The sequence below is a fragment of the Mauremys mutica genome, chromosome 8 (genome assembly GCF_020497125.1).
Source record: "Mauremys mutica isolate MM-2020 ecotype Southern chromosome 8, ASM2049712v1, whole genome shotgun sequence".
NCBI lineage: Eukaryota > Metazoa > Chordata > Testudines > Geoemydidae > Mauremys > Mauremys mutica.
Genome location: NC_059079.1, coordinates 55,795,221 through 55,820,861, shown reverse-complemented (window position 1 = coordinate 55,820,861; position 25,641 = coordinate 55,795,221). Strand labels below are relative to the sequence as shown.

Below are 25,641 nucleotides of genomic sequence, written 5' to 3'. Positions count from 1 at the left end.
AGGTGAGGGTGGGGAAGAGGCCTGGAAGGATGGAAGTTCATATTGACATTATTTACCAACTAACCAGTGTAGTAAGTTTTGGGAAACCTGCCTTCTTGATAGATGACCCAGTGCACCACAGAGGACATATTTCTGATCCTGAATAGGCCAGAAACTGCTAGGTGCTACCACTAACCAAACACACACAGAGACTCTCCAAAGAGTCCTAGAACTGTGTTTGGGTCACACTCTGAAATGGGTTCCCCCTTTCTCTCTCCTGTTCCTCCTTTACCCCTGCTTTTTTAACACCAATGAAGTTTCAGATTTGGAAATGGTTTTGACTGCCATGGGAAGCTTATGGTTTCTGAGGGTCCCATCCCTGCTCTAGCTGAGCCTCCTCTGGGTTTGGGTCAGCAGGTCTGTGTAAATTTTGGATCTCAGGAACCTGGGGTAAGAGTCTTTCTCCATGAGGCTGTGCACTTTCCCTTGGGCCTGGTCAAAGCAAGATAGTGAGGGCTCCTGCACATTATTTCTTGTCACCTCCCGTGTCTGGAAGTCTATGTTCACCTGGGGAGAGAGACAACAAGAAGGATTATATAGAGTAACTCTGGTTTATATAGTTAATAACACAACAACATAACCTTTTGGGGCAGGAGAGGGAGGGATTCATAATAAGTCACTGCCCAAATTTTCTAACTTAGGTGGCTTAAGTTAAGCACTTCGATCCATATTAATTTCAATATTAGCTGTGTGTGCTTAGCACCTCTGAAAACCAGACCATTTTTATTTAGGTACATAGGTGTGAATTTAGGTGCTTAACTTTAGGTACTGCAAGTCTGAAAATGTCGACTCAGAGTCTTTGTCATCCCAGCTATCCCATCACTCATTAAGACGCCTATGAATTTTTACAAATGTGGCTCTCTATACATTTAGTGTGTTGGATAATGAATTGTTAGTAATTTTAAACTATTACTAAAATCTTATCAAATAGCTTTAAGTTATTTTTGTTTTACAATAAACTGTTTGACTTTTCTCATAATTTCCCATGACAACTACTTATTAAAATATACTGTGCCTGGACTTTTCCATTTTAAACCCCCTAAACTTATGACTTTAGCATTTTTGCTGTGACAAATTCCTGAATTTTCCCAGATTTTTGCCCTGAAAACCAACCGGTCTTAACTGTGGTTGTCATGAGAAAGATGGTGCAAAGCCATTCCTGTGTGAGAGAGTTTGCTGCTATTCATCTTTTGAATAGGGAGGCTTCCGTGGTACCCAAATATAATGCAGTCAAAAAAGGGAACCTTTATCTGTGCCTCCCCTAAGATGGTTACAGCATTAGTTGGCTGTGCATTATGCTGGTGGGTCCTTTCAGATTTTGATACACCAGAGGTCATGACTGTGGGATCCGATTTTAGATATCACCCTTTAGCTATCATAGGGATCAACATCTCCTAATCTAACCTAAACCCAAGTGTCTAATCCCAGCTGGAATGCATTCAGTGCCACAAGACACTAGATCTCCTCCCACTCCAGCTGACACAATGAGAAAGACTGCCATTGATTTCAGTGGGAGTTCAATTTGGCCCTGTAGTTGACCAACCTTCAGCTTGGGCTTGAGCCAAAGTACCTTTGAGTCTCTTGCCCCTGGGTCCCCCACTCCTGGGCAATCTTACTGTTCCCAGCAGGAGTTCAGCTCACTCCCAGGGTCTTTTCAGCACCCAATTTATAGTCTCCTTGTCTCTAGCCCCTGGGAGCACTCCCCAGGACCTATCACAGTTCACTGGCTGGAATCAGCCCTCCAGGGCTTTTGCTTATACCAAGATTGTAGTGTCTATCTGCCTCAAATGGGGTGGGGTTTGAAGGAAAATGTTAGCAGCTGCCTCAGGCTCAATTTCCCTTGTTGCTGGAGCTTACCAGCATGCCCTAGAAGCTTCCTTGTTCCTGGAAAAACTCCCCTCATGGCCAGGATCATCATCCTTTTAAGACCCACTTCTCCAGGTGTAGCATGTTCTGCAGGTACACGTAATTGACACTGCCTGATTGCAGGAATGCTCATTAGGCTTTCCACCAGAGGGATGGGGGTGTGCCCCATCAGAGGCCCAAGTTACCAATATTAGTAGGTCACAAGTTATGGTTAAAATCTGAGTTTTCCCCACTGGAAGCCCTGTTGGAAATTGGGTACACATTCACTAGAGGAATCTGTGAGCAGGCCCTTGCTGAATAATCAATATGACATCACAACGTGACATCACAATGCAGGATATAACATCATAAACTGTGATTATGTTAAAGGAGAATTCACAAGTCCAGGCTCTAAGTTGTGGCTACACTTTCTATTCAGCACCGTGTGCTATTGCTCGTAACTTTCAGAAATTCTAACAATGCTGAATTCTACAAATTCAGAGGGCCGTAGGGCCTAGATTGACACATACACCCTAACTCTTGGAGATTCAACAGGTTAGACCAGTTGCTGGGAGTGTTGTTGAAGGCCGTTTTGGGGGCCTATAAATAATCAATTTTGATACTTGTGAAAGAATGAAGGAGTGATGTCTCTATCAAGCCATTGATTCTCAGAGGTTCCCCACTGGAGGCTTTGGGATGCAGGCTGCAGTAACTCAGCTATCCAGATACACTGGCCAACAGTAGCTAGTGAAATCATTGATCAGCTCATTATATCTGCAGTGGTCCCCTGAAGAGTACAAAATCCCAGCACTGGGGATGTGAGTCACTGATAGTGGAGAGATGTGGCCAGGGGCGGCTCCAGGCACCAGCGCAGCAAGCCTGGGGTGGCAAGCCGTAGGGGGCGGCCTGCCAGTCGCTGTGAGGGCAGCAGTCAGGCAGGCTTCGGCGGCAATTCGGCAGCAGGTACGCCAAAGGCGCAGGACTGGCAGATCACCGGCAAAAATGTCGCCGAATGCCGCCTGACTGTCGTGCTTGGGGCAGTAAAAAACATAGAGCCGCCCGTGGATGTGGCAAACAACTCCCCTTTCCTTCCCCTTGCCAAGTGAGTTTCCCTGCAATACCTTTCACTCAGATTAATCCCACCAGAGTGTGTATGCCTACCAACCTCTCGAGGAGCTTGCACATCAATGAATTCTTCAAAGATCCTGTGGGCCTTGGATGCCAGTTTGGTTGTCGACCGGGTCTTTTTGAACTCCTCGCAGGCCAGCCAGAACTCCAGATTCTCCTCGCTGAACTCTGTCTTCAGGAAGGCGCGGAATGCAGCCACCCCATCTACAAGGGGGAAACATTGGATTTAAGGAAGAAAGGAAGCAACTTTAGACCAGGTAAGGCCTCTTTACGGTATATGCCACTGTTCACTCATCCCCAACAAATACGACCCCTATTCATTTCAAAATCTCTGCCATTGGCACAAAAAGATTTAACTGCTGATCATGTGGTTTTTCTACAGCAGGCTCAATTACTGTCATCCACAGGTTACAGTTACATGAGGCTCCCATGTGGTTAAAGGAACCCCCTCCTGTGTTGTTTTTTAATCCGTGTTTTGCTAGGAATGTAGGCAGAATTTCAAAGGGATTTGAGAGCCTGACTCCTATAGGGTCCTTTGAAATTCCCAGGCTCAAGTTATACATTCTGCTTGCCATATAGTTGTTAAAGCCTCACTTTGTAAAATACATTTATCACTAGGTAAAACTGTTTATAAAATACATCGTTTGTGAACTTGTCTCCTTTTACATCTGGGCTTTTCGTTACTTTGGTTTATTATCTTGACACATTTTTAACTCTTATTTGTACATAGGAAGTATCTTAGAATTTCTAACCATAACATCTACAATAAAAAGGAAAAGGAAGGAACATTGAGTGGTTACCACCTCGCTAGCGAGGTGGTCAAAGTGCTCTTATCACTTTTAGTGCTTAGCAATTGTGAGATTTCGATGATGTTTCTGGCTAGCTCAGGTTACAAGTTATGATTACGAAGATTTGGAAATTGGAGCATTCTGATTTCTGTGTGTAGACAGATTTATAAAAAGAGGCACATGTGGACGCAGCCACTGTATTTACTTTCTCTGCATGTATGGGATCCAATCAATTCAGCTCTGGAATTAGCAGAATTGAAATCAATGAGTGCTCCACCCACTTACGGCAGAGCTGAATTTTGCCCTTTCAGACCTTTCCTATAAGGTAGGGTTGTTAAAGAGTTTATGACAGGAATCCTACTTGGCCAGCATTACCCTGTTCCGAGTTTGTCTCTAAAAACATTTATGGGACAGGGAATGCAGTCAGTGAAGGGAAAGAAGTGGTCTTGGGGAAATTCACGGAAGGTCCCTCCTACTCTCCCTGCCCTGAGTTTGGGAGCTAAGCTCCCCTGCCTCTCCCTGAGCTGGTGAAAGAAGAACTTCTCAAGCACAATAATCTAAAGTGGGAGCAGCAGGAGGGGCTGGTGCCTGGCTGGGGAATTGATGGGGCTCTAATCTCTCCTGCACTAGTACCAGATGGGAGCTCCCTTTCTGACTCTTTTCTTTCCCAGAAAGATCCACCCCTTGCTGCTTCCTCCCCACTTCCAGTGGGCAGAGATGGAAAATGACAGAGTCTGCTGCCTCCAGCTCTCCCCCTCCCCCCGCACCCTGGGGAAAAGAGAAACCCTGCCCCCAGCCTCCCCTCCCCTAGCCAGAATCCAGGAGATACTAGGGTTGCCATCTCTGAGATGCAGAACCCCAACCCCACCTCAGCCCTTAAGGGAGCCCTCCTGCTGTCCCCTACCAGGAGCCCCTGCCTCAACCACTCCACTCCGGATGAGACTCGGGTCTCGGGTCTTTTTGTGACAACTTGCATTTGGCACTGGCAGAAGACAGGATACTGGGCTAGATGGACCAATGGTCTGACCCAGTATGGCTGTTCTTATGTTCTGTCCCCCTTCCCAGTCCCCGATGCTGCGGTTTCAGCAGGTTGAGGGCCTGGCACACACTCAGATGTCAGCCACTCTCCCAGCCATTTGGCATGCGTGGTAGTTACAAAACCACTGTGTGGACATACGTGTGCATGGCTTACAGGGAAGGTTGGTCCCAAGTGAAAAACCAGCACATTAAATCTTTTCACCAACAAGGCAGTACAAAAACTGGCCAGGCCGGTTAAAAACCAGCCAGCTGGCAACCATAGCTGCTACCGGGACACAGAATGGTTCTGTCAGCTCCCTCTCCTGTCTTGAATGTCTGATCTGATGCCTTACGTCTTCCTGTCACCTCACATCCGCTCCCCGCAAGCAACTGGGAATGGTTTTATGAGAGCTGGGGTGAAAGTGCCTCTTCCTGATTGCTTTTAAGTAGCTAATGTGAGATTATGGACAGAAAGGGGACACAGGGATGAGATGCTCAGCTACAGCTGTATCACATCAACTCTTTGGAGTGTCGTTTTTTAGTCTCCGTACTGCCCACAGAGAGGGGGAAACGTGGTCTCAGCAAGGTGCTGTGCCAGCAGCAAAACGAGGGCTTTTGTCGTGCATACAGCAGTGCTGCTGAAACTGAATATTGTGATTTGGATCCAATGGACTGTACAGCTACAGCCCCGCGTGCCTGAAGGAGACATTAGCCCCTCTCCAAGCCAGTGGTACAGGGACAAGCCAGAAATATGGCTGGGGCAGGAGGTGTAGCAGGAACACACTGCACTCGGGCTACTGTGAGCTGCTCAGTGGCTTCATAACGTGATGTTTTAGGCACCTTGAGACAGAGATGCTGCTGAGGCTGCTCTAGCTTACACCAGGGCCTGCTCCACTCCCCAGCTGACCCCAAAATTCAGGAGGCAAGAAGGTGGCACACAACTTGTGCCCTCTCCAGAATCTAGTACCCAGTGTCTTTCCTGGGGAGATAGAGTCTCAGTGGGAAGGTGAAAACTCAGGAGCAGACTGGGGAGTCTATGCTGCAGGGATCTGTCAGTGTGGGATAGCAGAGAGTTTGGAGGGAACAGAAGTTTGAAGGGAAAAGAACAGCAGATCCTGGTGCCATAAGGCTCTTTGTATGTAGCTGGTTCCTGTAGTGTTTGCCCTTAAACATTCCATAGTTGGTTAGTGGATACCCTGCTGAAGCCTTTTACAATGACGATAAAGAGCTTTGCGATATGCTTCTAGACACCCTGCCTCTCTTCCTCGGTTTTGATTCTCTCTCTGCTTTTTGTCATCCTTAGCACTGACACGGGGTCACTCTCCAAACACAGAAGCCTTGCCAGGGGACGTGATGAACAGAGCATAATGTCTGGTCAAAGGAAAAGCTTTCTCATGATTGATGTAGCAAGAAAGACCTTTGCTTCAACTCTGCCCCAGAAAGCAGCCTGGAGCAGCCAGGGAGCTGGGGCAGCAGCTGGAACCAGAAAGTCTCTGCACAGTTCTCTCCCCTTGTTCCTGCTCTGACTTTAGTCAGTGGCTTTTCATTTCTAAATAAATATAGAAAGGGGTTGGATATGAATAGTAGACATTTTTCTCTTCCTGTTTGTACTCTGTCTCTTTCCCTTCTACTTCCTCTCCCCCCTTTTCTCTCCTCTCCATAAACTTTCTCGCATCCCTTCCTTTTTCTCACCCTCCTTCTCTTTCAGGTCTCTTGCTTAGCCCCCTTTCTTCATTCTGTCCCACCCTCCTCACTTTCCTTCTTTTCACTTCTCTCCCACCTTCCCTTCTGCTCTCCTCCCCACACACCCTCTCTCTTCTGTCTATTCCTTCTTCTCTCTTTGTTGCCATCCTCTCTATCTCTCTCATGGCCTTATGCAGGAAAGACTTCAAACCAAGGGGCCCCCTTGCTGCATGGAGTCCCACTGCTAACTTGCACTCACTCATAAGAGGCTGATCCCCTCCTGACTTCCCACATGCTTCTGCCTCCTCCATGCATGAGCTCTCTGTATGTGGAGAAAGCCCTTCTTTTTAGATCAGACAGCTAGGATCATTCTGAGTCATTTGGGAGGCTGGAGGTGATGGAAGAGGGAGCATCAGAGGACTTTCTTGGGAGGGACTTCAAAACCTAGGGCTGCCCTGCTCCATCTCCCTTTTTCCTTCAGCCTCTGACTGATTTCCATCACTTACGTTCTCTCAGTGTGTGGCCGATATAAGATATGCCTCTGTCACTCTCCCCACGGGTACTCAGAGTTGTGAGGCACCTCACCACCACCTGCCCTTAGCGTGAAGCTTGCTATAGCTCAGCTCCTTGAAACCAACAGTGTCTGGCCATAGACAAGCACCAACTTCTAGGTCTCCACAGATCTGGCCCTCTCTATGCAGGCTAGTGACAGACACACACCAGCTCCTGAGCCCCTCGGCCAGCATCCCCCTCTGCAGTATCTAGCTCCTGTCACTGGGCACTCTCAGAAATCACCAGGTGAGCTGTCCCTGGAGGGACAGCTCACACACAGCTTGACTGGAACCACTCAGGATCAAATTCTTTAGGACAGCTCAGCCCTGTAATCTATTGATAGTGAAAACACATACCTTTCATTACAAAGATTAAGATTGAAGAGTGAGCAAGGATAATAAAAACAGGTTATATATAATACATGTTTCTTAGAGTCTAAACTTAACACTAACAGGCTAAAATTCTTGTCTAAGCAATTTCTCACCTAAGGCCTCCCAGCATCATTAGCCCAACATGGCCAGGATCCAAATTTTATGAATACAAAAAGTGCTGTCCTTTTAGCTTCCTCAGTGAAGGATAAGAAAGGCGTCCTTCCCCCTCCTCTTTTAGTCCAGTCAACCTTTGAAGTGCACCCCCATATAAGACTCTCCTCTCCTGTTGCTGGTGTGCTTCCCCTGTTTGTTTCATATCTCCTCCATCAACCTGTCTTTCCTGTTGATTTCACATGCAAATAGGGTTTCCAGTGCATTGGCTTAATTTACATGTGACAGAGAGATACACATCTTATCTCCTCTCTGGAAAATAACTATTTGTCAGCTCTTCTTGGTTACAGAGTTTAAAACATATTTTAAAGAAGGTACACATCACTCCTTGCACAGCCACCGTACATACATCTCTCAATGCTTATGAGGACCACTATGATATAAGCTTTAATTGGATACCTCACACAACAGTCTTCATTGATAAATACTGTGGCAGCAGTTTTGTTACATGTAGTGAGTGTGTCAGGTCTGATAGGAGTTGCTGTTACAGAACATTGAACCCTTTGCCAGTTGGCATTGAGGGTACAGCCTGTGAGAGTGAACAACAGGTTACGGTGCACTGTAAGATAGCTTCCACACTGTAATGCTGCCCTGCAGCGTAGGGTAGGAGGGAAGAAGGGAATTGGAGAAGAGTACCGGAACTAACTGAAGTGCAAGGGTGGATTTAGGTCATAGAATGTTGTTCCCTGAGTTGTAATTTGGCCTGGATGCTGAGTTTAAGACCTGCACGCTCATGAAGAGAATCAGGAAGCGTTACTTACCACAGGAGATCAATATCTTTGTTTCAAAGCACTGCTCACCCAAATGAAGGGACTCTGGCAGCACAGTACCGCCAGGACTATGTCAGGTTCAGTACTGACTTGAACAGAAAACCATCATCTACTGAGTCATCTACTGAAGTATCAAATTAAGAAGCATGGAACAGCTGCGAAGTGTGATATATAAACTACATAACATAGATAAAGTGCAGAAAAAAGAGCAGCACTGGGAGTCTTCAGATGGCGCAGCATGGTGAATCCTTAGAATATACAGACCACAGTCTTCAAGGTCATGGCACTTTAAGAAGGTATAGGTGTACTTATTTAGGGGCGTGATCCTTTAAAATAGGTCTAGTATATTTATTCAGGCATCTGACCCCAAAAAAGAAGCTTTGGATGTAGGGATCACCTGAAACCAAACGGGGAAGCAATTACTGTTGGAGCAGACCTAACGAAGACACTGCAAAGAATTCCTCTAATGGGGGAGACCATCAAAGCCCATAAGACGAGCAGATCTGGAAGGAATTTGCAAGTCTCTGAGAGCAGAGCAGGACCATCTTTGGGCATATGCAGCATACGCGGCTGCGTAGGGCACCCAAAAATTTGGGGCACCATCAGGACCATAGGCACCAACTTCTCATCTTGCCGGGTGGTGCTTGACACCACCCTTCTGTTCCAGGCCCCGCCCCCACTTCACCCCTTCCCCCAAGCCTCCACCCCCACCCCGCCTCTTCCCGCCCCTGCTCCACCCCTGCCCCGCCTCTTCCCCACCTTCTTCGCCAAGCGCGCCCCGTCCCCACTCCTCCCCCTCCCTCCCAGAGCTTGAACGCTGCAAATCAGCTGTTCGCAGTACTCTGGAAGCGCTTGGAGGGCAGGGAGGAGTTGGTAAGCATGGGGCTGCAGGCATGCGAGAGGCACAGGGGGAGGGGGGAAGGGTGGGAGCTTGGCGCTGGTGGGTGCTCTGCATCCACTAAATTTTCCCCATGGGTGCTCCAGCCCCGGAGCACCCACCCACCTATGACCGGGACAGCAGGTGAGAGCAGGTCGGCTCCCACACACCCAGTGTGCACTGCAGTCTCCTTACTAGGCAGAAGGCAGGGGCCATATTCACAGAGCCAAATGCGCCGGCATAGGGTCACCAGTTGTGCCAGCATAGGGGTAGCATAGGGGCACCAGTATTCACAGAGCCGAATGCGCTGGCGTAAGGGCACCGGTTTAATAATACTGTGTAGGGCCCCATAAATCCTCAGAACGGCCCTGGAGCAGAGCAACAAAAGGCCAGTCCATTCTCCTTTCACTCGTACCCCGTGAACACAAGGCAGGTCCCAAAGTCATTACTTGGGTTTTACTCACTTCTTGTTCGGCCATGATTCCCATTGACTTCAGTGGGAGTTCAGCCTCAGCCTCACTAAGGACTTCAGTTTATGTCCCTATGTCCCTGCTCCACCTTCATGCTGATCCCTAGATCAGTAAGGTGCACTGGGGATCTTGGGGAGGGATTGTGCTAAGTACACTTATTTCCCAGACAATTATCTTTTTCCAAGATCCTCCTAAGGATCCCCCTGTGCTCCCAACACAGGGATGTGCCTAAAAGTATAATCTAGCCCTGTATGCTTTAAGTAATTATCCTATTTGGCACTTACATGTAGTGTGTCACTGATTTACAGTGCTGTACAAACCTTAATGCATCCCCACTGTTCATCTGTGAACTAGGTAAGTATTATTACTTTCCTTGGATAGATGCGGGCAGTAAAGCAGGCAGGTTCATGGATTTTCCCATGGTCAGTAACAGAGCTGTAGTTAGAACTCAGAGTTCCTCACAGCCAATGTTGTGTTCTTTCCCTTAGAACATGAAGAGTAGATTGACTAGAGCAAGAAGGGTTGAAAAGAAGGTGCTCTGCAGGCTAGTGAATCATGAGTGGCAACTAAGGAAGGCCTCAACATCTTGAGAAGATCCAAGACTAAGGCTTAAATCATTCAGGCAGACAGTTTAATCACCAGGAATCTAGCCAATGCTGGACCACGAAGGTTAATGATTATTTATGTAATGTTTGTATTTCATGCCATAGATGTGATTGGCACTTAACCTAGGAAACAAAGACATAGGCTGAGATTTTTAAAGATATTTAGGTGTTGCTGCACTTAGCATTGCAATGCCTACGTTTCATTTTCAAAAGGAATTTAGACACTTAGGGGCTAAATGCTGCCCTGCTGATGCTGAATGAGGTGGGGATACAGGAACATTTCTAATCCTAGTATCATTTTGATGAATTTTAGACTCATGTCAGTAGCACAATGCTGGCACAGTGCTGTCCTGGCTCAAAAAGAGCCAGAAGGAGATGGGAATCTGTGGGAAGAAGGGCAAAGAGTGATCAAGAAAAGACAGAAGAAGGACAATATATGTCAGAAGAGCACAGAGATCACACAATACAGAGGAGGGAAAAATAACCATCACAAAACTAAAAAGGAAACATACATGAAGGTTTTTCCATGTCTCTTTGTTGAAAACAGATTGAGGGTTTAAGGACAGTTTGTCCTGCTGGATATTGGACAAATGACAAGGCACGTGTCCAGCCCCGTGAGAGATGCAGAACAAGATGCGCCATTGCTTGCATCTCCGCCGGCATACTGTCAAAAGGAATCTCCATCTGGCTGGCCAGACCATGTCTCCTGGGCATGAGATACAGAGAGACGCTACTCTCCTGTCACTTACTGCACACACACTCTCCAGGCCAGACCGAGCTCCCATCTCGTGGGAGTCATCATTAACCTTAATGGTATGAACTGGGAAAAGATGTTCAAAAACAGCATATAAAAGTCACTTCCTGGTAAATGTACTAGAAGCATGTTGCATAGATTACAGAATCCCCTTCTCATGCTACCACACTTCCCTGAGGTTTTTCCCTCACTACTTGCTTTTAGAAAATGAAAATTGGACATTATTGTACACTGTGCAGAGCTCTCTGTCCTGTCCCTGGCAAACAAGGAGTTAATAGCAACTCAGGTGCTCCAGGGAGGGGCCATAGGAGCAGTTGCTCCTGGCTTGAGAAGGTAGAGACTGCCTGGGAGAAGGTTGTTCCCTGGGCCAGAGCAGCCCCAAGCCCAGGGAATATTTGTGCATTATGTTTTGAGGTTTTTCTGTGATGGGGAGAGAAAACTCTTGCTGCAAAAGGGGAGCTGACTGGCTGATCCTGTGCTTCTAAACTGCTCTGCGTCTCCAGCAGGTAGATACGCGGCATTAAGCTGTTTACCTGAAAGTATCAACAAAATTAAGACTTCAGCCACTCTTAACCTGTTGGCATTAGTTCCTTTAAAGCAGTGTTAGAATGACAGAGGGGGAGTCACACACTGTATTCCCAGATGCCTGCTGCAGAGCTGTGTGTGATTGGAAGCACATGAGTTGTGCTGCCTCCCTTATTCCTGATCACTTACCAGTGTTGATGCCGATGTATTTTTATATGATCTGCAGACTAGACAATTGGAATCATTCCATTCCCTTTATCCAATAGGGCATTGCCCATCCTGGGAGTCCCTAGAGACATGGGACTAATTCATTGGTGACCTATGACCCCTTTGTAACAGCAGAGCTGGCCTAAAAGGGCTTCCAAGCAGCCAGAAGCTCTCTTCCCTGCCAGGAACACCCCTGGTGCAATCGAACTCCCCAGCATGCGCAGAGGTGACACCACTGGTTCTGCAACCCCATGACCCCACAAGAGCCCCTGGTGCAGGAATACAGGGCAGGAGGGGGTATGGCTCAGTGTTTCAATGCCGCAAGTCCCATAGGGGCCACAGCGGCCAGGACACAAGGTAAGATACCCTGCATGGCAGCAACCCCAGGATAGGAAAAGCACAAGCCAGCTTCCCCTTAGTCCCTGTGCTAGCCTCCATGCTGGTGCAGAGATGAATCATGTCCAGAATGAGAACACTGCATATTATTTAAGAAAATAACATGATTCCTGGTCAAGATTGCGATCAGAGAGACCCCCAAAGAGAAAGGTTCTGAGTAGAGATTGTGGGGGAGGGGTAGGAGAGAATGAGAGCAATGGATCTCCTTAAATTCTGGTGGTATTCTGGAACCAGATTTTATTGGAAACATAACACCTTTTATCAAAGGTCCTCCTAGACTCCACTCAAGAGACCCTCTTCCTGAAAGTATCATGTCAAGATTAAATGTTACTATAAAGTTCACTAAAGCAATGCAGGCAGCAGCCTCTCATACTTCAGTATCAGAGGGGTAGCCATGTTAGTCTGGATCTGTAAAAGCAGCAGAGTCCTGTGGCACCTTATAGACTAACAGACGTATTGGAGCATGAGCTTTCGTGGGTGAATACTCACTTCGTCGGAACATCCGACAAAGTGGGTATTCACCCACGAAAGCTCATGCTCCAATACGTCTGTTAGTCTAAAAGGTGCCACAGGACTCTTTGCTGCTCATACTTCAGTGGATATTTTACAAAGGTAAATGACCTGATATTACACATAGAGACTGCATGATCAGTGATGAGCTGCCAAAATCTTAACAACCGGTTCCCTATAAAAAGTTCTGATTTAAGGGGGGGAGTGGGGGAGGGGCCAGGGAGAGATCGTCGTGGGGCCGGAGGCCCCTGCAGGGCCTGGGCCAATTGCCCCACTTGCCCCCTCCCCTCTCCTCTGGCCAGCCCTGGAGCTTGCAGCAGCCCCCCCCCACCCACACACACACCTTGCTGGGCCATTCAAAAAGTGGCAGCAGGACGACTCCAGAGCTCAGCTGAGCTGCCCAGCTGGTGCCGGCGGCTGGCCACGCTGCAGCTGGGGGGAAGCGGGGGAAGGGCCGGGGGAGCCTCAGCCTCCCCAGCTGGGAATCCTGGGAGCAACAGGATGGTCCGGCCCACAGACCAGAGTTCTTTGCCCACCCTCTGGCCCTTTAACAACCAGTTCTCCACGGAGGTCTAATTTTAGCAATCAGTTCTTGAGAACCTGTGGGAACCTGCTCCAGCTCACCACTGCCATGATGCTCTGTTAGAGCCTTTTTGGAATGTCTCCACCTGCAGCCTCTTTGTAGTCTCATTGTATGTAGCAACAAGAGGTTCAGAAGTTCCAAAAAAGAATATTGACTCTCTATGTACAGTGTCAACCTCCTTACCTTGGCAATACCCACTGAATTGTTATGAGGGTCTCAAGATTGTATCACTTTAGTAACATTTAATTCCGCCCTTTGATCTGAGAAATACTTCCCTGCTTCCTTCCACTCCCACCAGTATATCGCTGGAGGGACAGCTTTGAGTTGGCTCCCCTCTGTCATTCAATTCTTGAGCACTGTCTATGCCATAACACACCATGAAATTGTTTGGTCTGAAGAGGCCCAAAACCTCATTCCAGGTTTACTTTTGACAGTGGCAGGTGAAAATTGTTAGCAACAATGTTATTCCAAGTGAATTAGCAAACCATAACTAATTCTTAACCCCTCTGAAATTTACATAGGAGTTTCCATTCCAGAACAGACCAGTGGTCTATCTAGTGAAACAATGATCTATGCCAGATGCTTCAGAGAAAATATGATACCTGCATAACACTATAAAGCAAAGGGAAAATTTCTTTCTGAGCCCAGCTGGTGATCAGCTTATGCCCCAGAGCATGTTCTGATATTACGCTAGCAAACACTGTTCACACAGGCAGTCATAAGGAAATTTGACTGATATAGTTCTCTTCTTTTTTGCCACTAGCTGTAGGCGCTTAGCTGAAAATGTTCACTGGGGACAGTCACACAGAAATGCTAGAGTAGACACAGGACTTCTTTATCTGTCTGACATTAGCACAATGTTTGTTCATGTGTGCTACTTAATGGTGGGGAAAATGCATATAACTGAAGCTTTGTTCTGCTTCCACAATGAATCTTAGGGTATGTCTACACTACGAAATTAGGATGAATTTATAGAAGTTGGTTTTTTAGAAATCGTTTTTATATAGTTGATTGTGCATGTCCCCACACAAAATGCTCTAAGTGCATTAAGTCAGCGGACTGCGTCCACAGTACCGAGCCTAGCGTCGACTTCTGGAGCATTGAACTGTGGGTAGCTGTGGGTAGCTATCCCACAGTTCCCGCAGTCTCCGCTGCCAATTGGAATTCTGGGTTGAGAGCCCAATGCCTGATGGGGCAAAAACAGTGTCACGGGTGGTTCTTGGTACATGTTATCAGGCCCCCCTTTCCCTCCCTCCGTGAAAGCAACGGCAGACAATGGTTTCGCGCCTTTTTTCCTGGGTTACCTGAGCAGACGCCATACCACGGCAAGCATGGAGCCCACTCAGCTCACCGTCACCGTACGTCTCCTGGGTGCTGGCAGACGTGGGACTGCATTGCTATACAGCAGCAGCTCATTGCCTTTTGGCAGCAGATGGTGCATTACGATTGGTAGCCATTGTCGTCGTACTCCTGGGTGCTCTTTTAACTGACCTCGGTGAGGTCGGTCAGGGGTGCCTGGGCAGACATGGGAGTGATTCAGCCAGGTCATTCCCATTTTCTGCCGAGCACCCAGGAGATGACGATGGCTAGCAGTCTTACTGCACCATCTTCTGGCGAGCAGCCAGGAGATGATGATGGCTAGCAATAGTAATGCGGCATCTTCTGCCGAGCACCCAGGAGATGACGATGGCTAGCAGTCGTACTGCACCGTCTGCTGCCAGCCTAAGATGTACAAGATAGATGGAGTGGATCAAAACAAGAAATTGACCCAATTTGTTTTGTGAATCAATGGCCTGCTAAACCCAGGGTTTTGAGTTCAATCCTTGAGGGAGCCATTCTGTGTGACAATTGTTTGTGTTTCTCCTTGATGCAAAGCCACCCCCTTTTATTGATTTTAATTCCCTGTAAGCCGTGTCGTCAGTGGCCCCTCCATCCGTTAGAGAAATGGCAGACAATTGTTTCGCACCTTTTTTCAGCGCAGAACCAGAAGCTGCAAAAGCAAAACCAGGCGAGGAGGCGATGGCAGCATGGTGATGAGAGTGATGAGAACATAGACATGTACATAGACTTCTCACAAAGTACGGGCCGGGCAATGTGCTCCAGTAATGTGCACATCATGCTGATGAGCTCTGCATGGTCACCTGTGCTGATCAGCTCGCTACGAGTTTAGGTCGAATTTAACAGCTTTACTTTGATTTAAGCCAGGACCCGTCCACATGACGAAGCCCTTTTTTTTTTTACTTAAAGGGCTCTTTAAATTGATTTCTTTACTCCACCTCCGACGAGGGGATTAGCGCTGAAATCGGCTTTGCCAGGTCGAATTTGGGGTCGTGTAGACACAATTCGATGGTATTGGCCTCTGGGAGCTATCCCAGAGTGCTCCATTGTGACCGCTCTGGACAGTGCTCTCAACTCAGATGCACTGGCCAGGTAGACAGGAAAAGGCCCGCGAACTTTTGAATTTCATTTCCTGTTTGGCCCGGCCCGTACGATTGTCTACCAATCATAATGCACCGTCTGCTGCCAAAAGGCAATGAGCTGCTGCTGTATAGCAATGCAGTCCCACGTCTGCCAGCACCCAGGAGACATCTGGTGACGGTGAGCTGAGCGGACTCCATGCTTGCCGTGGTATGGTGTCAGCTCAGGTAACCCAGGAAAAAAGGCACGAATCCATTGTCTGCCGTTGCTTTCACGGAGGGAGGAGGAGAGGGGGGCCTGACGCCATGTACCCAGAACCACCCGCGACACTGTTTTTTGCCCCATCAGGCATTGGGATTTTAACCCAGAATTCCAATGGGCAGCGGAGACTGCAGGAACTGTGGGATAGCTACCCACAGCTACCCACAGTTCAACACTCCAGAAGTCGACGCTAGCCTTGGTACTGTGGACGCAGTCCACCAACTTAATGCACTTAGAGCATTTTATATGGGGACATGCACAATTGACTGTATAAAAACGTTTTCTAAAAAAACGACTTCTATAAATTCGACCTAATTTCGTAGTGTAGACATACCCCTAGGCAATTCCATTGCCTTTTTAATGCAGTTATGAAAATGAAAATACCTACAATGACTACCACAAGATAATCCCTTTCACTCAAAGGTCTGTGGGCCAAGCACAGCTCTCGTTTACATTGGTGTAACTCTAGAGTAACACAGTTGCCTTCAATGGAGTTTCTTCAGATTTGTATCAGTTTAACCGAGAGCAGGTTTTGACCCTCACACTAGCAATTCCAGAGGCTTCAGGTACAAAACAGAATGAAGAGTATTCCCTGGAAAGGAGGGTTATTAAATTACTGATATTTCACTATTCACTGGGTAACTATACAGGGGCCATTATTAGAAACTCAGCTTTTGTCATCACACCTCATATAGTTACCACAATGACTTCCTATTCTAGATATGGGAGAAAGCTGGTGTCTCAGCTACCTGTGTGGTAGCTGCTAATAAATACTGACATTTTTATGGTGGCCACTCTATGATGTTCTAAGGCTGGAGTCACATCAACCCGCTAAAAAGGAATCTATTTCTATAATTTCACCACATCTAACCTTATCTACTTAGCTTTTGTAACAGAAGCTTACTCTTGTATGCTACATGCCTCACCTTTCTTAATGTCCTAACTTATGCTCAGGGTAACATGGGACTCTGACCAAATTAGAGATGGGCAAAAAAAATTGGATATTGACAAAAATTTTCCATGATATTTTGTGTTTTGACCAAAGAGTTTTTTAAAAGTTGAATATTTTCCCCCTAGCTGCAAAAACAATATTCTCAGTGAATTATTGTTGGTGAAATAATACAGCATCTTTTCATCCATGGATCTCAAAGCAGTTTATAGTCACCAATTCATTCCCAACTGAAAACACTGGGGTTTCAATGGGGCTCAGGGGGAAAAAAAAGTCAGTGTAAACACTTAAGGAATCCAGCCCGTTCCCTCCAGAAATATAAGCCTTCACCACACATTCTCACCCCCACACAATCTCAGTTTGCTCCCTTGTTTCATTCGGTAATGGAAATATGCTATTGGATATACACTGCTTCTGTCTGTTGTTTGTTAAAGGTGTAAAAAAGATTTTGAAAGGATGCAGTCCCAGGTTACATTCCATGATATCAGAATTCCATAGCTTCCCAGTAGGATGCGTTGGTGGAGCAGAATAATATTTTTATAAAGAAAATTGGAATGATTGGTCTGTTTAGTGGTATGAAGTGTGATGATTACATGGTTTTGTATAGTTCGTGTTTGTAGAACATTCAGATGTGTATGTTTAACTATAGGTTATACCCTGTAACAACTAAAATACACCTCTACCTCGATATAACGCTGTCCTCGGGAGCCAAAAAATCTTACCATGTTATAGGTGAAACCGTGTTATATTGAACTTGATTTGATCCACCGGAGCACGCAGCCCCGCCCCCCCAGAGCGCTGCTTTACCGCGTCATATCCGAATTTGTGTTATATCGGGTGGCATTATAACGGGGTAGAGGTGTATGTCATTTTTTTAGTGAGCAAAGCTATATGCTGGAATGTTCAATGTCACATAAGGGATTTGAATGCCCATTGGATTTCCCATTAACATTAATGGGAATTGGGCAGCCAGATCCCCCAGGCGGGTTTGAAAATTTCAGCCACAGTGTATGTTAGTGTTGTAGTACACACTCCCTCCCAGCATCTTCTTGTGATATTGCCCTAATTATGGATGGTTAAGATAGACAGTTATGTGGCGATCCACTGAGGGTCCTTGTGCCATCTAATACGATTCTTCACATTTGAACTACAGTAAATATTTGTGAAAGAGGATGCAGGTAGAATGTGATTTCTACTCACATTTATGGGACAAGAGACTGTCAAAAGAATCTGCCCATCTTGTGGCTTCTTCCGTTGATAATCTTCTAAAAGAAAGGAAATGACAATCAAAGGAGTCTATGACAGACACCCTTCTGGTGCAACTTGCCCGGGAAGGACTGGACAAGACACCAGAGCTTTTAGACCAGGACTTTGTATCAACCAAAGTAAAGACAATCGCTGATGAATTAATCCCAAGTTTTACACAAGTCCTAGTGCATGCTGATACAGGACACTTTGGGGTGTGGGGGTTTAGTTCTTTTAGCTAGACCTTAACGCAAGCTGGATGCATTCAATAAAGCTGTTTGTTCTTGACTTTAATCATGAGACTTAGCATATCAGTTAAATGCTTCCAGTATTGTAGAGCATAATAGTGCTATGGACTGAAGAAGCTGATCACCTGTTATGCAGAGGTGACTGCTCATATTTAGACTTGTCATAACAATGGGCCAAATTCTGTTCTCAGATAAATGCACACAACTCCCCTTTGTATCAGGGAGGTGGTATGCATGTTCTATCTGAGAATTTGCCCCAATGTATCCATGATGCAAGTATTTTCTAACAGAGCTGGTGCTGTTTCAAGTTCCTTGGGTTTCTGTCTTCCTTTTGGGACAAGGAGATCTCCAAAGATTTGGGGATTTTTCATTGCTTGCTCTCAAAAGATTAAATTAATTATTTTTCAGGGATGTTCAGTGCTAAAATCAATTCCAGTTGCCAGGATTGGGGTTCAAAGCTTACAAAGTACAATGAAAGGAAGGAAATACAAATAGAAAGGGAAGGAGAATGGTGCATCTATACTCACTTCAAAGCCCGGTTGGGCTTATCCAGAAGAATGGCTGTGAAATCATTATATGAGTCTGATTTGTGAGACAGGCAACCAAGGCGAGTTCTCATCCCTCTGTTCCTGTAATCAATAGGGGATAGGGGTGCAGGCAGGGGAGAACCAGAGAAGGTGACAATTACAAGATTAGCCAGAGTTGTACAATGCAAGATCTCAGTGACTTTGTATCTAATGAGGCCCCCATGCAGGGGTTCTGAGGGTTTAGCCAAACATCTTCAATGAAGGCTGAGAGATATCTAGGATGGTTTTTTGTTTGGGCAGATAGACCTAAAATATCAGAACAGAATCTCCAGTAATTAAAGCCCTTGCTTTGTAGCTCACAAGTCAGTAGGAGGTTAGAATGGTGAATCGGTGTGAAAGGCCACAGGCTTGGAATGGTTTCTTGTGGTGCTCTTATCTGGATGATAGAAGGGGGAACTGGGCAGCTGTGCCAGAAATCAGTCACCACTGTTCACCAGTGCAAGGATGGCACAAATACCATGAGCACTTGCAATTAGGGGGGCATAAAGGATCAGAGGGAGCAGGTGGGCTCTGCAAATGACCCTCTAATACAGAATCATAAAGGCCTGGCAGGATTCTGGATGGAATCTGTAAATTCAGAGTGACCAGGACTAGTGGACTAGAGATAAATTTCATCCACTACTGATTTATCTGTGCAAGGATTCGCTCTATCATTTGCTCTCTAAAACATGTTCCACAGATTTCACCCCTTCGCACCTCGTAATCATTCCCACCCATCCAGTGGGGTAGGAGACACGTGCACAGCACACAATTATTACATAACAATCTGACTGGGAAAACTTGGGTGCAGAGGCATCAAACAGGAAGGTGAGAGCAGTTGCCACTGTACAGGAACAGTACTATTTTGGCACTGTCCCCTCTCAAACAAATAAATATTGGTTAATAGTTTTACAACAGGGTTTGAAAGAGCAAGAAATGCATAATCCATTACTCCCCTTTCCAACCTGAAAAGCATCTCGGCTAATGGATTCTCCCAGCACTGAATAAGAGCACCTTCTCCTGCGGATGAGAATTGGAGAATTCAATAATTCAGCCCACAATCTTCCACTACTGGACCCAATCCTGACCTAGAAAGACCCTCTTCTTTTAACTCTTCTGCAAAACAGATTGATAAAGCTTTCCATGACTGCAGAGGGAAGCACAACATTCTTCCATTCCATATATAATAATTTTTCTGAATACATTGGTGCTAGTCCCAGAGCCAATTTGCATCGTGCCTATTTTTTTTCTTTCTTTATCACTCTCAGATAGTTCCTATTATGCATGTTTTAACAGAGTTTTAGAGCAAATTAATATTAATTGAATGCAATGCTAATCTCTCTGGCATAATATGGACAGCTGGTAGCATTAGCTATTGCAAAATATTGAGATCCTTAGTTACAGGCATTGTTGGACAACATCAAAACATTGACATGTGACCAAAGATCTCAGGACAAAATTCCACAAGGACTCTAAACGTTGATGCAGAAACATTCCCTGTAAAATGCCATCACTCAACTATGTTAAGGACTCTGATGGTATTTCATTCAGACCCTCTTGTTGAGTCTAATCTATGAGCTTTTTGATGCTTTTTTCATCAGATACCCCCAACCTTCATCCTTCCTGCAATGCCTGTTCCAGCAGACTCTGTGAAAGGCTCTTGAATTGCTCAGCAGAGGTGCAACATGCATTACCGCAATGCTGGTTAAATTTCTCTGATGTCTGAGATCAAGGGACTGCAGCAGGGAATAACAGTACATGAAAGGCAGAGATGCTGCTGCAAAAGGAGGATCTCATTTTTGATGGAATATTGAGCCTAAGGTTTTGACTTCCAAGGAAGGACACGGGAGGGGAAACAAGAAAATGGAATCCATAGGAAATGGAGAGGCAAAGGAAGGGCAGAAAGGGAAGTGGTACATTGGAATGAGCTTAAAGGCTTATTAGACAAGGGAGAGGGTAACAGGGTGGGAAGGGGTGAAGAATGGATCATTTCTTTTCAGTTACCTCCATGGAATCAGTAAGGCATCCATGCAGGCATCCGGTTACAGTTAACCCTTTAATTGGCTGGCTTGTAGGGTGGCGGGGAGGAGGGATTTATTGTTTCATGTCCTCTCCCTTAAAATAAAAAAATCCTCTGTAAAAGGAGGGACAGCTGTTCTCAACCCATTTAATTCTCTTGCCTCCTAGAAGGGAATGTTGGATTTTCAGTGAAAACCATTCAGAGTTGAGGGTTGGTCATAGTAGGAATTTCCACCTCTCCTTTAATCCCCAGAACCAAGGTTCAAGTCCAGCTTCAGGTCTAAGTGAAGTGAGTTTAGTGGTCTCAGCTCACCACCGAGTGGCAGGAGTTGACATAACAGTACATGTCATTCAACACAATTGGTAGTCTTTGCTCAATGGGCTCAGCACAGGACTGAACTGGCTAAGGCCAAACTACTTCTTGCCCCTGTCATCCCTCCAGGTCATGGTTGATGTTACTGACCAGGCATCATGGAAAAGCTGGCACTGCAACTAACCTGTAAATAAAATAACATGAGGACTTCACGCTTCTGTAGGGGCTGGTCCTTTAACCACCACAGGCTCAAACATTCACACACAATATAAAAGCATAATTCCTGATGCAGCTAATCATTTGGACACTTGGAGTCTGTGAATGGCTGAGGAGAAGGAGAAAAGAACCGAGGAAATGGACAACCTTTGGCACAGGGCCAGCTTTTTCCTCTGCCTTGTGACTGAATCTCATTCCAGGGAGAAAGGCCAGGTTCCACCAGACAGGAAGCTGACGGGACACAGGACAGGTAGATACTGTCTCCCTGGTGCACACCGTATAATTGCTTCCTAGTGATCATGGCAGAGGAGAAGCACCTGATAACCTTACCCAAAGAAGGCACCCAAGCAGAAGACAAAGGAGCAGAAGAGAGAGGAGATTGTCTGTCTGGGGAGGAGGGGGATGCCCACAGGAGTGCCACCAGCTTTTTTGGCGCCCTAGGCAACGGAAGGTCCCTCCCCCGAAATACCACCCCCGACAGAGGCGGCGGAAGGTCCCGCCCCCAAAATACCGCCGATGACCGGGGCGGCCGAAGATCTGGCTGCCCCCGAAATGTTAGTGCCCTAGGCGACCGCCTAGGCTGCCTAATGGGTTGCGCCAGCCCTGAGTGCCCAACTTCTTTGGGCCTGAGGAATTCCCAAGGCTACTGCCAGGGCAGGCTCCAGCTTTTTTGCTGCCCCAAGCGGTGAAGCAGGAAAAAAAAAAGATAAAGCCGCGATCGGCGGCACTTCGGCGGCAGCTCTACCGCGCCGCTTCATTCTTTGGCGGCAATTTGGCAGCAGGTCCTTCGCTCCGAGAGGCACCGAGGGACCCACCACCGAATTGCCACCAAAGACTCAGATGTGCCGCCCCTTTCCATTGGCCGCCCGAAGCACTTGCTTCCTTCGCTGGTGCCTGGAGCCAGCCCTGGCTACTGCTGCCAAATGCAGCATCCATTTTAAGACCTGATTACGTTAAAAATGTACAAAGCCTCTTCCCCACTAAACTAATGGAGCAGGGATTGCATTACATGCCAGTGAGTGCATTTCCTTAATCCCCACCAGGACCGTCTGCCTTCCACTGTATTTTAGCTGAAACCAATCCCTATAATTCCCTAAGCCCCTTTGAATTTCCTTATTAACACAACCTCACTCACATGTGAAACCAAAGCACGTGATCTCCTGGATTCCAGTAGCCAGGATTTTTCCTCCCCATTGCCATGCTGGCATTGGTCATTGAGGGCAGAGCTGGGCAGCTGCTGGTGCTCCTGTCCCACACAACCCCACACATTCATGCACTTGAGTTCTACCACAAAAATGCTCTGCACTCTTCTGGGCACCTGATTTATGACAGTTCCACCCCATCTCCACTGTCCCTTGCCATCGTGCACAATGTTCCCTTCCCTCTATCACAGCCACCCTTCCTGCTGATGCCACAGCTGACTACTGGTGAACTTCTCTCTGACCAACGTATTTCTCTCTTCATTGCTGCAATGACCCAAGATTGCTAATGAGGGCAAACCGGAGGCTCTAGTGATCTCTCTCTTCCCCTGTCTTTTAAACCCACCAGTAATTCTGTCTGCTGCAGGTACAGCCAATTGGTTACACCTTGATAAATCTAATCTGTGACTCTGTGAAACTGGTCCCAGTGGGAATCCATCCATGGATCTTTCCCCCACACTCTCACCACACACCCCATATCTTTTCCCGCCCTATAATAGAACTCCAGTGCAGAGAGGAATTGCCAGCCTCTTCCGGTGCATCTTTTGAGGATGCTATTTGGGGGCAGAGGAGGGGGAGTTTGTTCTGATCGTGGCACCCAACTTCAGCAAGATGACATTGTAGAGTCACCCCAGGACAAGCACAATGAAGCCATCCCAGGGGAGAAAACTAATAATACTGAGGTTTAAAAAGGAAAAGCAGAGATTTTCAAAGAGACTGCAAGAGATTAACATCCATCAATATACGTAGAAAGCCAGATGAATTGAACATGGATAAGGCATTCCGGACAGACAGACAGACAGAGACAGAGAAAAGATACTCACTGCCTTTGACCTGTCCTCACGGCCTGTGGATCTTTGCCAATTGTGTGATCGGAGAGGCTCTACGGAGAGAATAGAGCAGTCTCTTAAGAGGCAGAAAGTCACACTCAGACACACCTCCCTCTCCCCACTTTCTCCGAGCAGCAGCACAGCTGACAGCAGCTCTCCTATCTGTGTCACATCCAGTAAACACTAAAGCAGCCTAATCCAGCAGACTGAGGCTTGGCTACACTAACACTGCAGAGCCGGCTCACACATCTCATTGGTGGGATTTCAGAATTGCCCACCTGATCAGAACACTTTGTTGCATCCTTCATCCTCCTCCTCCTTGTTAACCTGATCACAAATCCCTTAGCTTCTATTACATTAAAATAATCCACCGCTTGGCATATTCTGTATATGAGAAATGTTCACAGGGAGAATTCAGATGGGATTCCCCTGCAAACATTCTCTGTTGTTGTTACCCTGATTAAGTTGGAATAAAGCATCAACCTGCATTGTTGTAAAAAAAAACTCCTCTGAGGTTGGGATAGGTTATTGCTTTCAGATCATAGGTCACAGAGCTCTTTCCACAGACAGCTGCTGACAGAAAAGGTGCTGGAGAGTATAATTAAAGAGTCCTGTTGTCATCAGAACCAAATCAAATCTATTAAGAGGCAAGGAAGGCTCCTTATTGGATGTAATGTGATAAATGCAGAGCCAGTAAAAAATCCCCCCTGGCAGGTTACAGATGTGAATTTCCTCTCTAACCCATGAAGACCTGCTGTTATCTCACATTCTCTCATACCACTTCTCACCTGACTTTTACTAACAACCCAAATTCCCTGCCCTCCCACACTGAGCCACCAGTGTCTCACTTTCTGTCTTCTCTCACCTCTTCCTTTGTTACAGATCCAAATTCCCCTCTCTCTGCATATACAGACCTATGGGCTCTGCCATCCTTGTGCCCTCAGGCCTGAACTGGCAGAGGGGATAGACAAGGGGAAGCATTTTCAAAAGCAACTAAGTGACTTGAAAGTCAGTGGCACGTGTCCTCCTAAGCCACTTTTTAAAATCTTACGTGAGGTGACTTAGGTCTTTTTGCCTCTCTAACTTCTGTGAGGCTATGACGACCTGTTCTTATCCCACTTCCTTCTATACCACATGCCAGCCCTTTAATACAGATCCTAACTAATATTCTCAGAAAAGATGCAAAATGTCTCCCTTAGCCACACAAACATACAGTTACCACTGTTTTACTGCTCCCTCCCGCCATTGTCTGGAACTGGTATTCAGTCTAAAGCCTCACCAGCCCCTCTTTCTTTAGTAAAGACTTCTGGCTTTTGTGTTCTTTGTGGTCCCAGCTTGAAGCATATCCTGAGAGCACATGTGGTTATATGGGCAGTATCTACTGAGAAAAGATTTTATGACTGATACACAAATTATTTAAGCAAATGTAAGAGCAGTACTAGCTTTTCATCTTGTAATTATTCCTTTATCACCTGGAGTTCTCAGGGAAGAGATTTATCTGTTCTCAGATAAGGACACAATACTCCAGGCTGATTGATCAGGCCTCAGTTTATCAGGAGCCAGAAACTGAACAAACATGGTGGCTGACATAGGACTTTTGTCATCCAGTGTGAGAGGCTGAGGCTCATAGTGTGCAAATGATAAGGTGAGTGAATTTGTTCAAACTAGATAAGAACCAGCATGAGCCTTTGGCCAAATCCAAACCAAATTGAAAAAAAAGTTGCAAAGAGCTTAGTGAACCTTTAGCGTGTCATTTTCACTATTCTGTGCTTCTTCCTACTTCTGTCAGGGCTACTGCAATATCATGAGATGTGTTATTTTTGCAATAACAAAAAAGCCAGATCTTGAGGGCTGTTCAACACAACTTCTAGGCCAACAAAAAGGAAAGTTCATCTCCAGCATCCAGACTTTTTGACTTTGCTTTGATCTGAATCAAACCAAATCTCTGAGCTGCCAGTCCGGGATGTATAGTGAATCTGGAGATTATGGTGTGAGTCTTCCCTCTATTACATGAGGTTTTACATCATGTGAAGTCCATTGACATCAAAAGTGTAACAAAGTGGAGAATCAAGCCTATAATTTGCCT

The 25,641-nt window shown here is 46.4% G+C and overlaps 2 protein-coding genes across 3 annotated transcripts in view; one reads left to right on the top strand and one right to left on the bottom strand.

Annotated features, from left to right (window-relative positions):
* Positions 1-227: 227 nt before the first annotated feature.
* The window catches only part of RGS8 (regulator of G protein signaling 8), a 32,038-nt gene continuing 6,624 nt past the window's right edge, over positions 228-25,641 (bottom strand). The window contains exons 2-6 of one of the 2 annotated variants that reach the window (XM_045027680.1): positions 23,550-23,608; positions 18,940-19,041; positions 18,120-18,184; positions 3,050-3,216; positions 228-546 (exon numbers count right to left, since the gene is read on the bottom strand). In XM_045027680.1, the coding sequence (XP_044883615.1) occupies positions 364-546; positions 3,050-3,216; positions 18,120-18,184; positions 18,940-19,041; positions 23,550-23,608 (576 nt within the window). In that variant the 3' untranslated portion in view covers positions 228-363. Of the gene's footprint in view, positions 547-3,049; positions 3,217-18,119; positions 18,185-18,939; positions 19,042-20,982; positions 21,009-23,549; positions 23,609-25,641 lie in introns of those variants that run through there. The other variant, XM_045027681.1, reaches the window with a different exon arrangement.
* Positions 2,273-25,641, top strand: part of NPL (N-acetylneuraminate pyruvate lyase) — a 119,212-nt gene continuing 95,843 nt past the window's right edge. The window contains exons 1-2 of the mRNA XM_045027678.1: positions 2,273-2,439; positions 3,147-3,269. The gene's annotated coding sequence lies outside the window, so the exon portion shown is untranslated. The remainder of the gene's footprint in view (positions 2,440-3,146; positions 3,270-25,641) is intronic.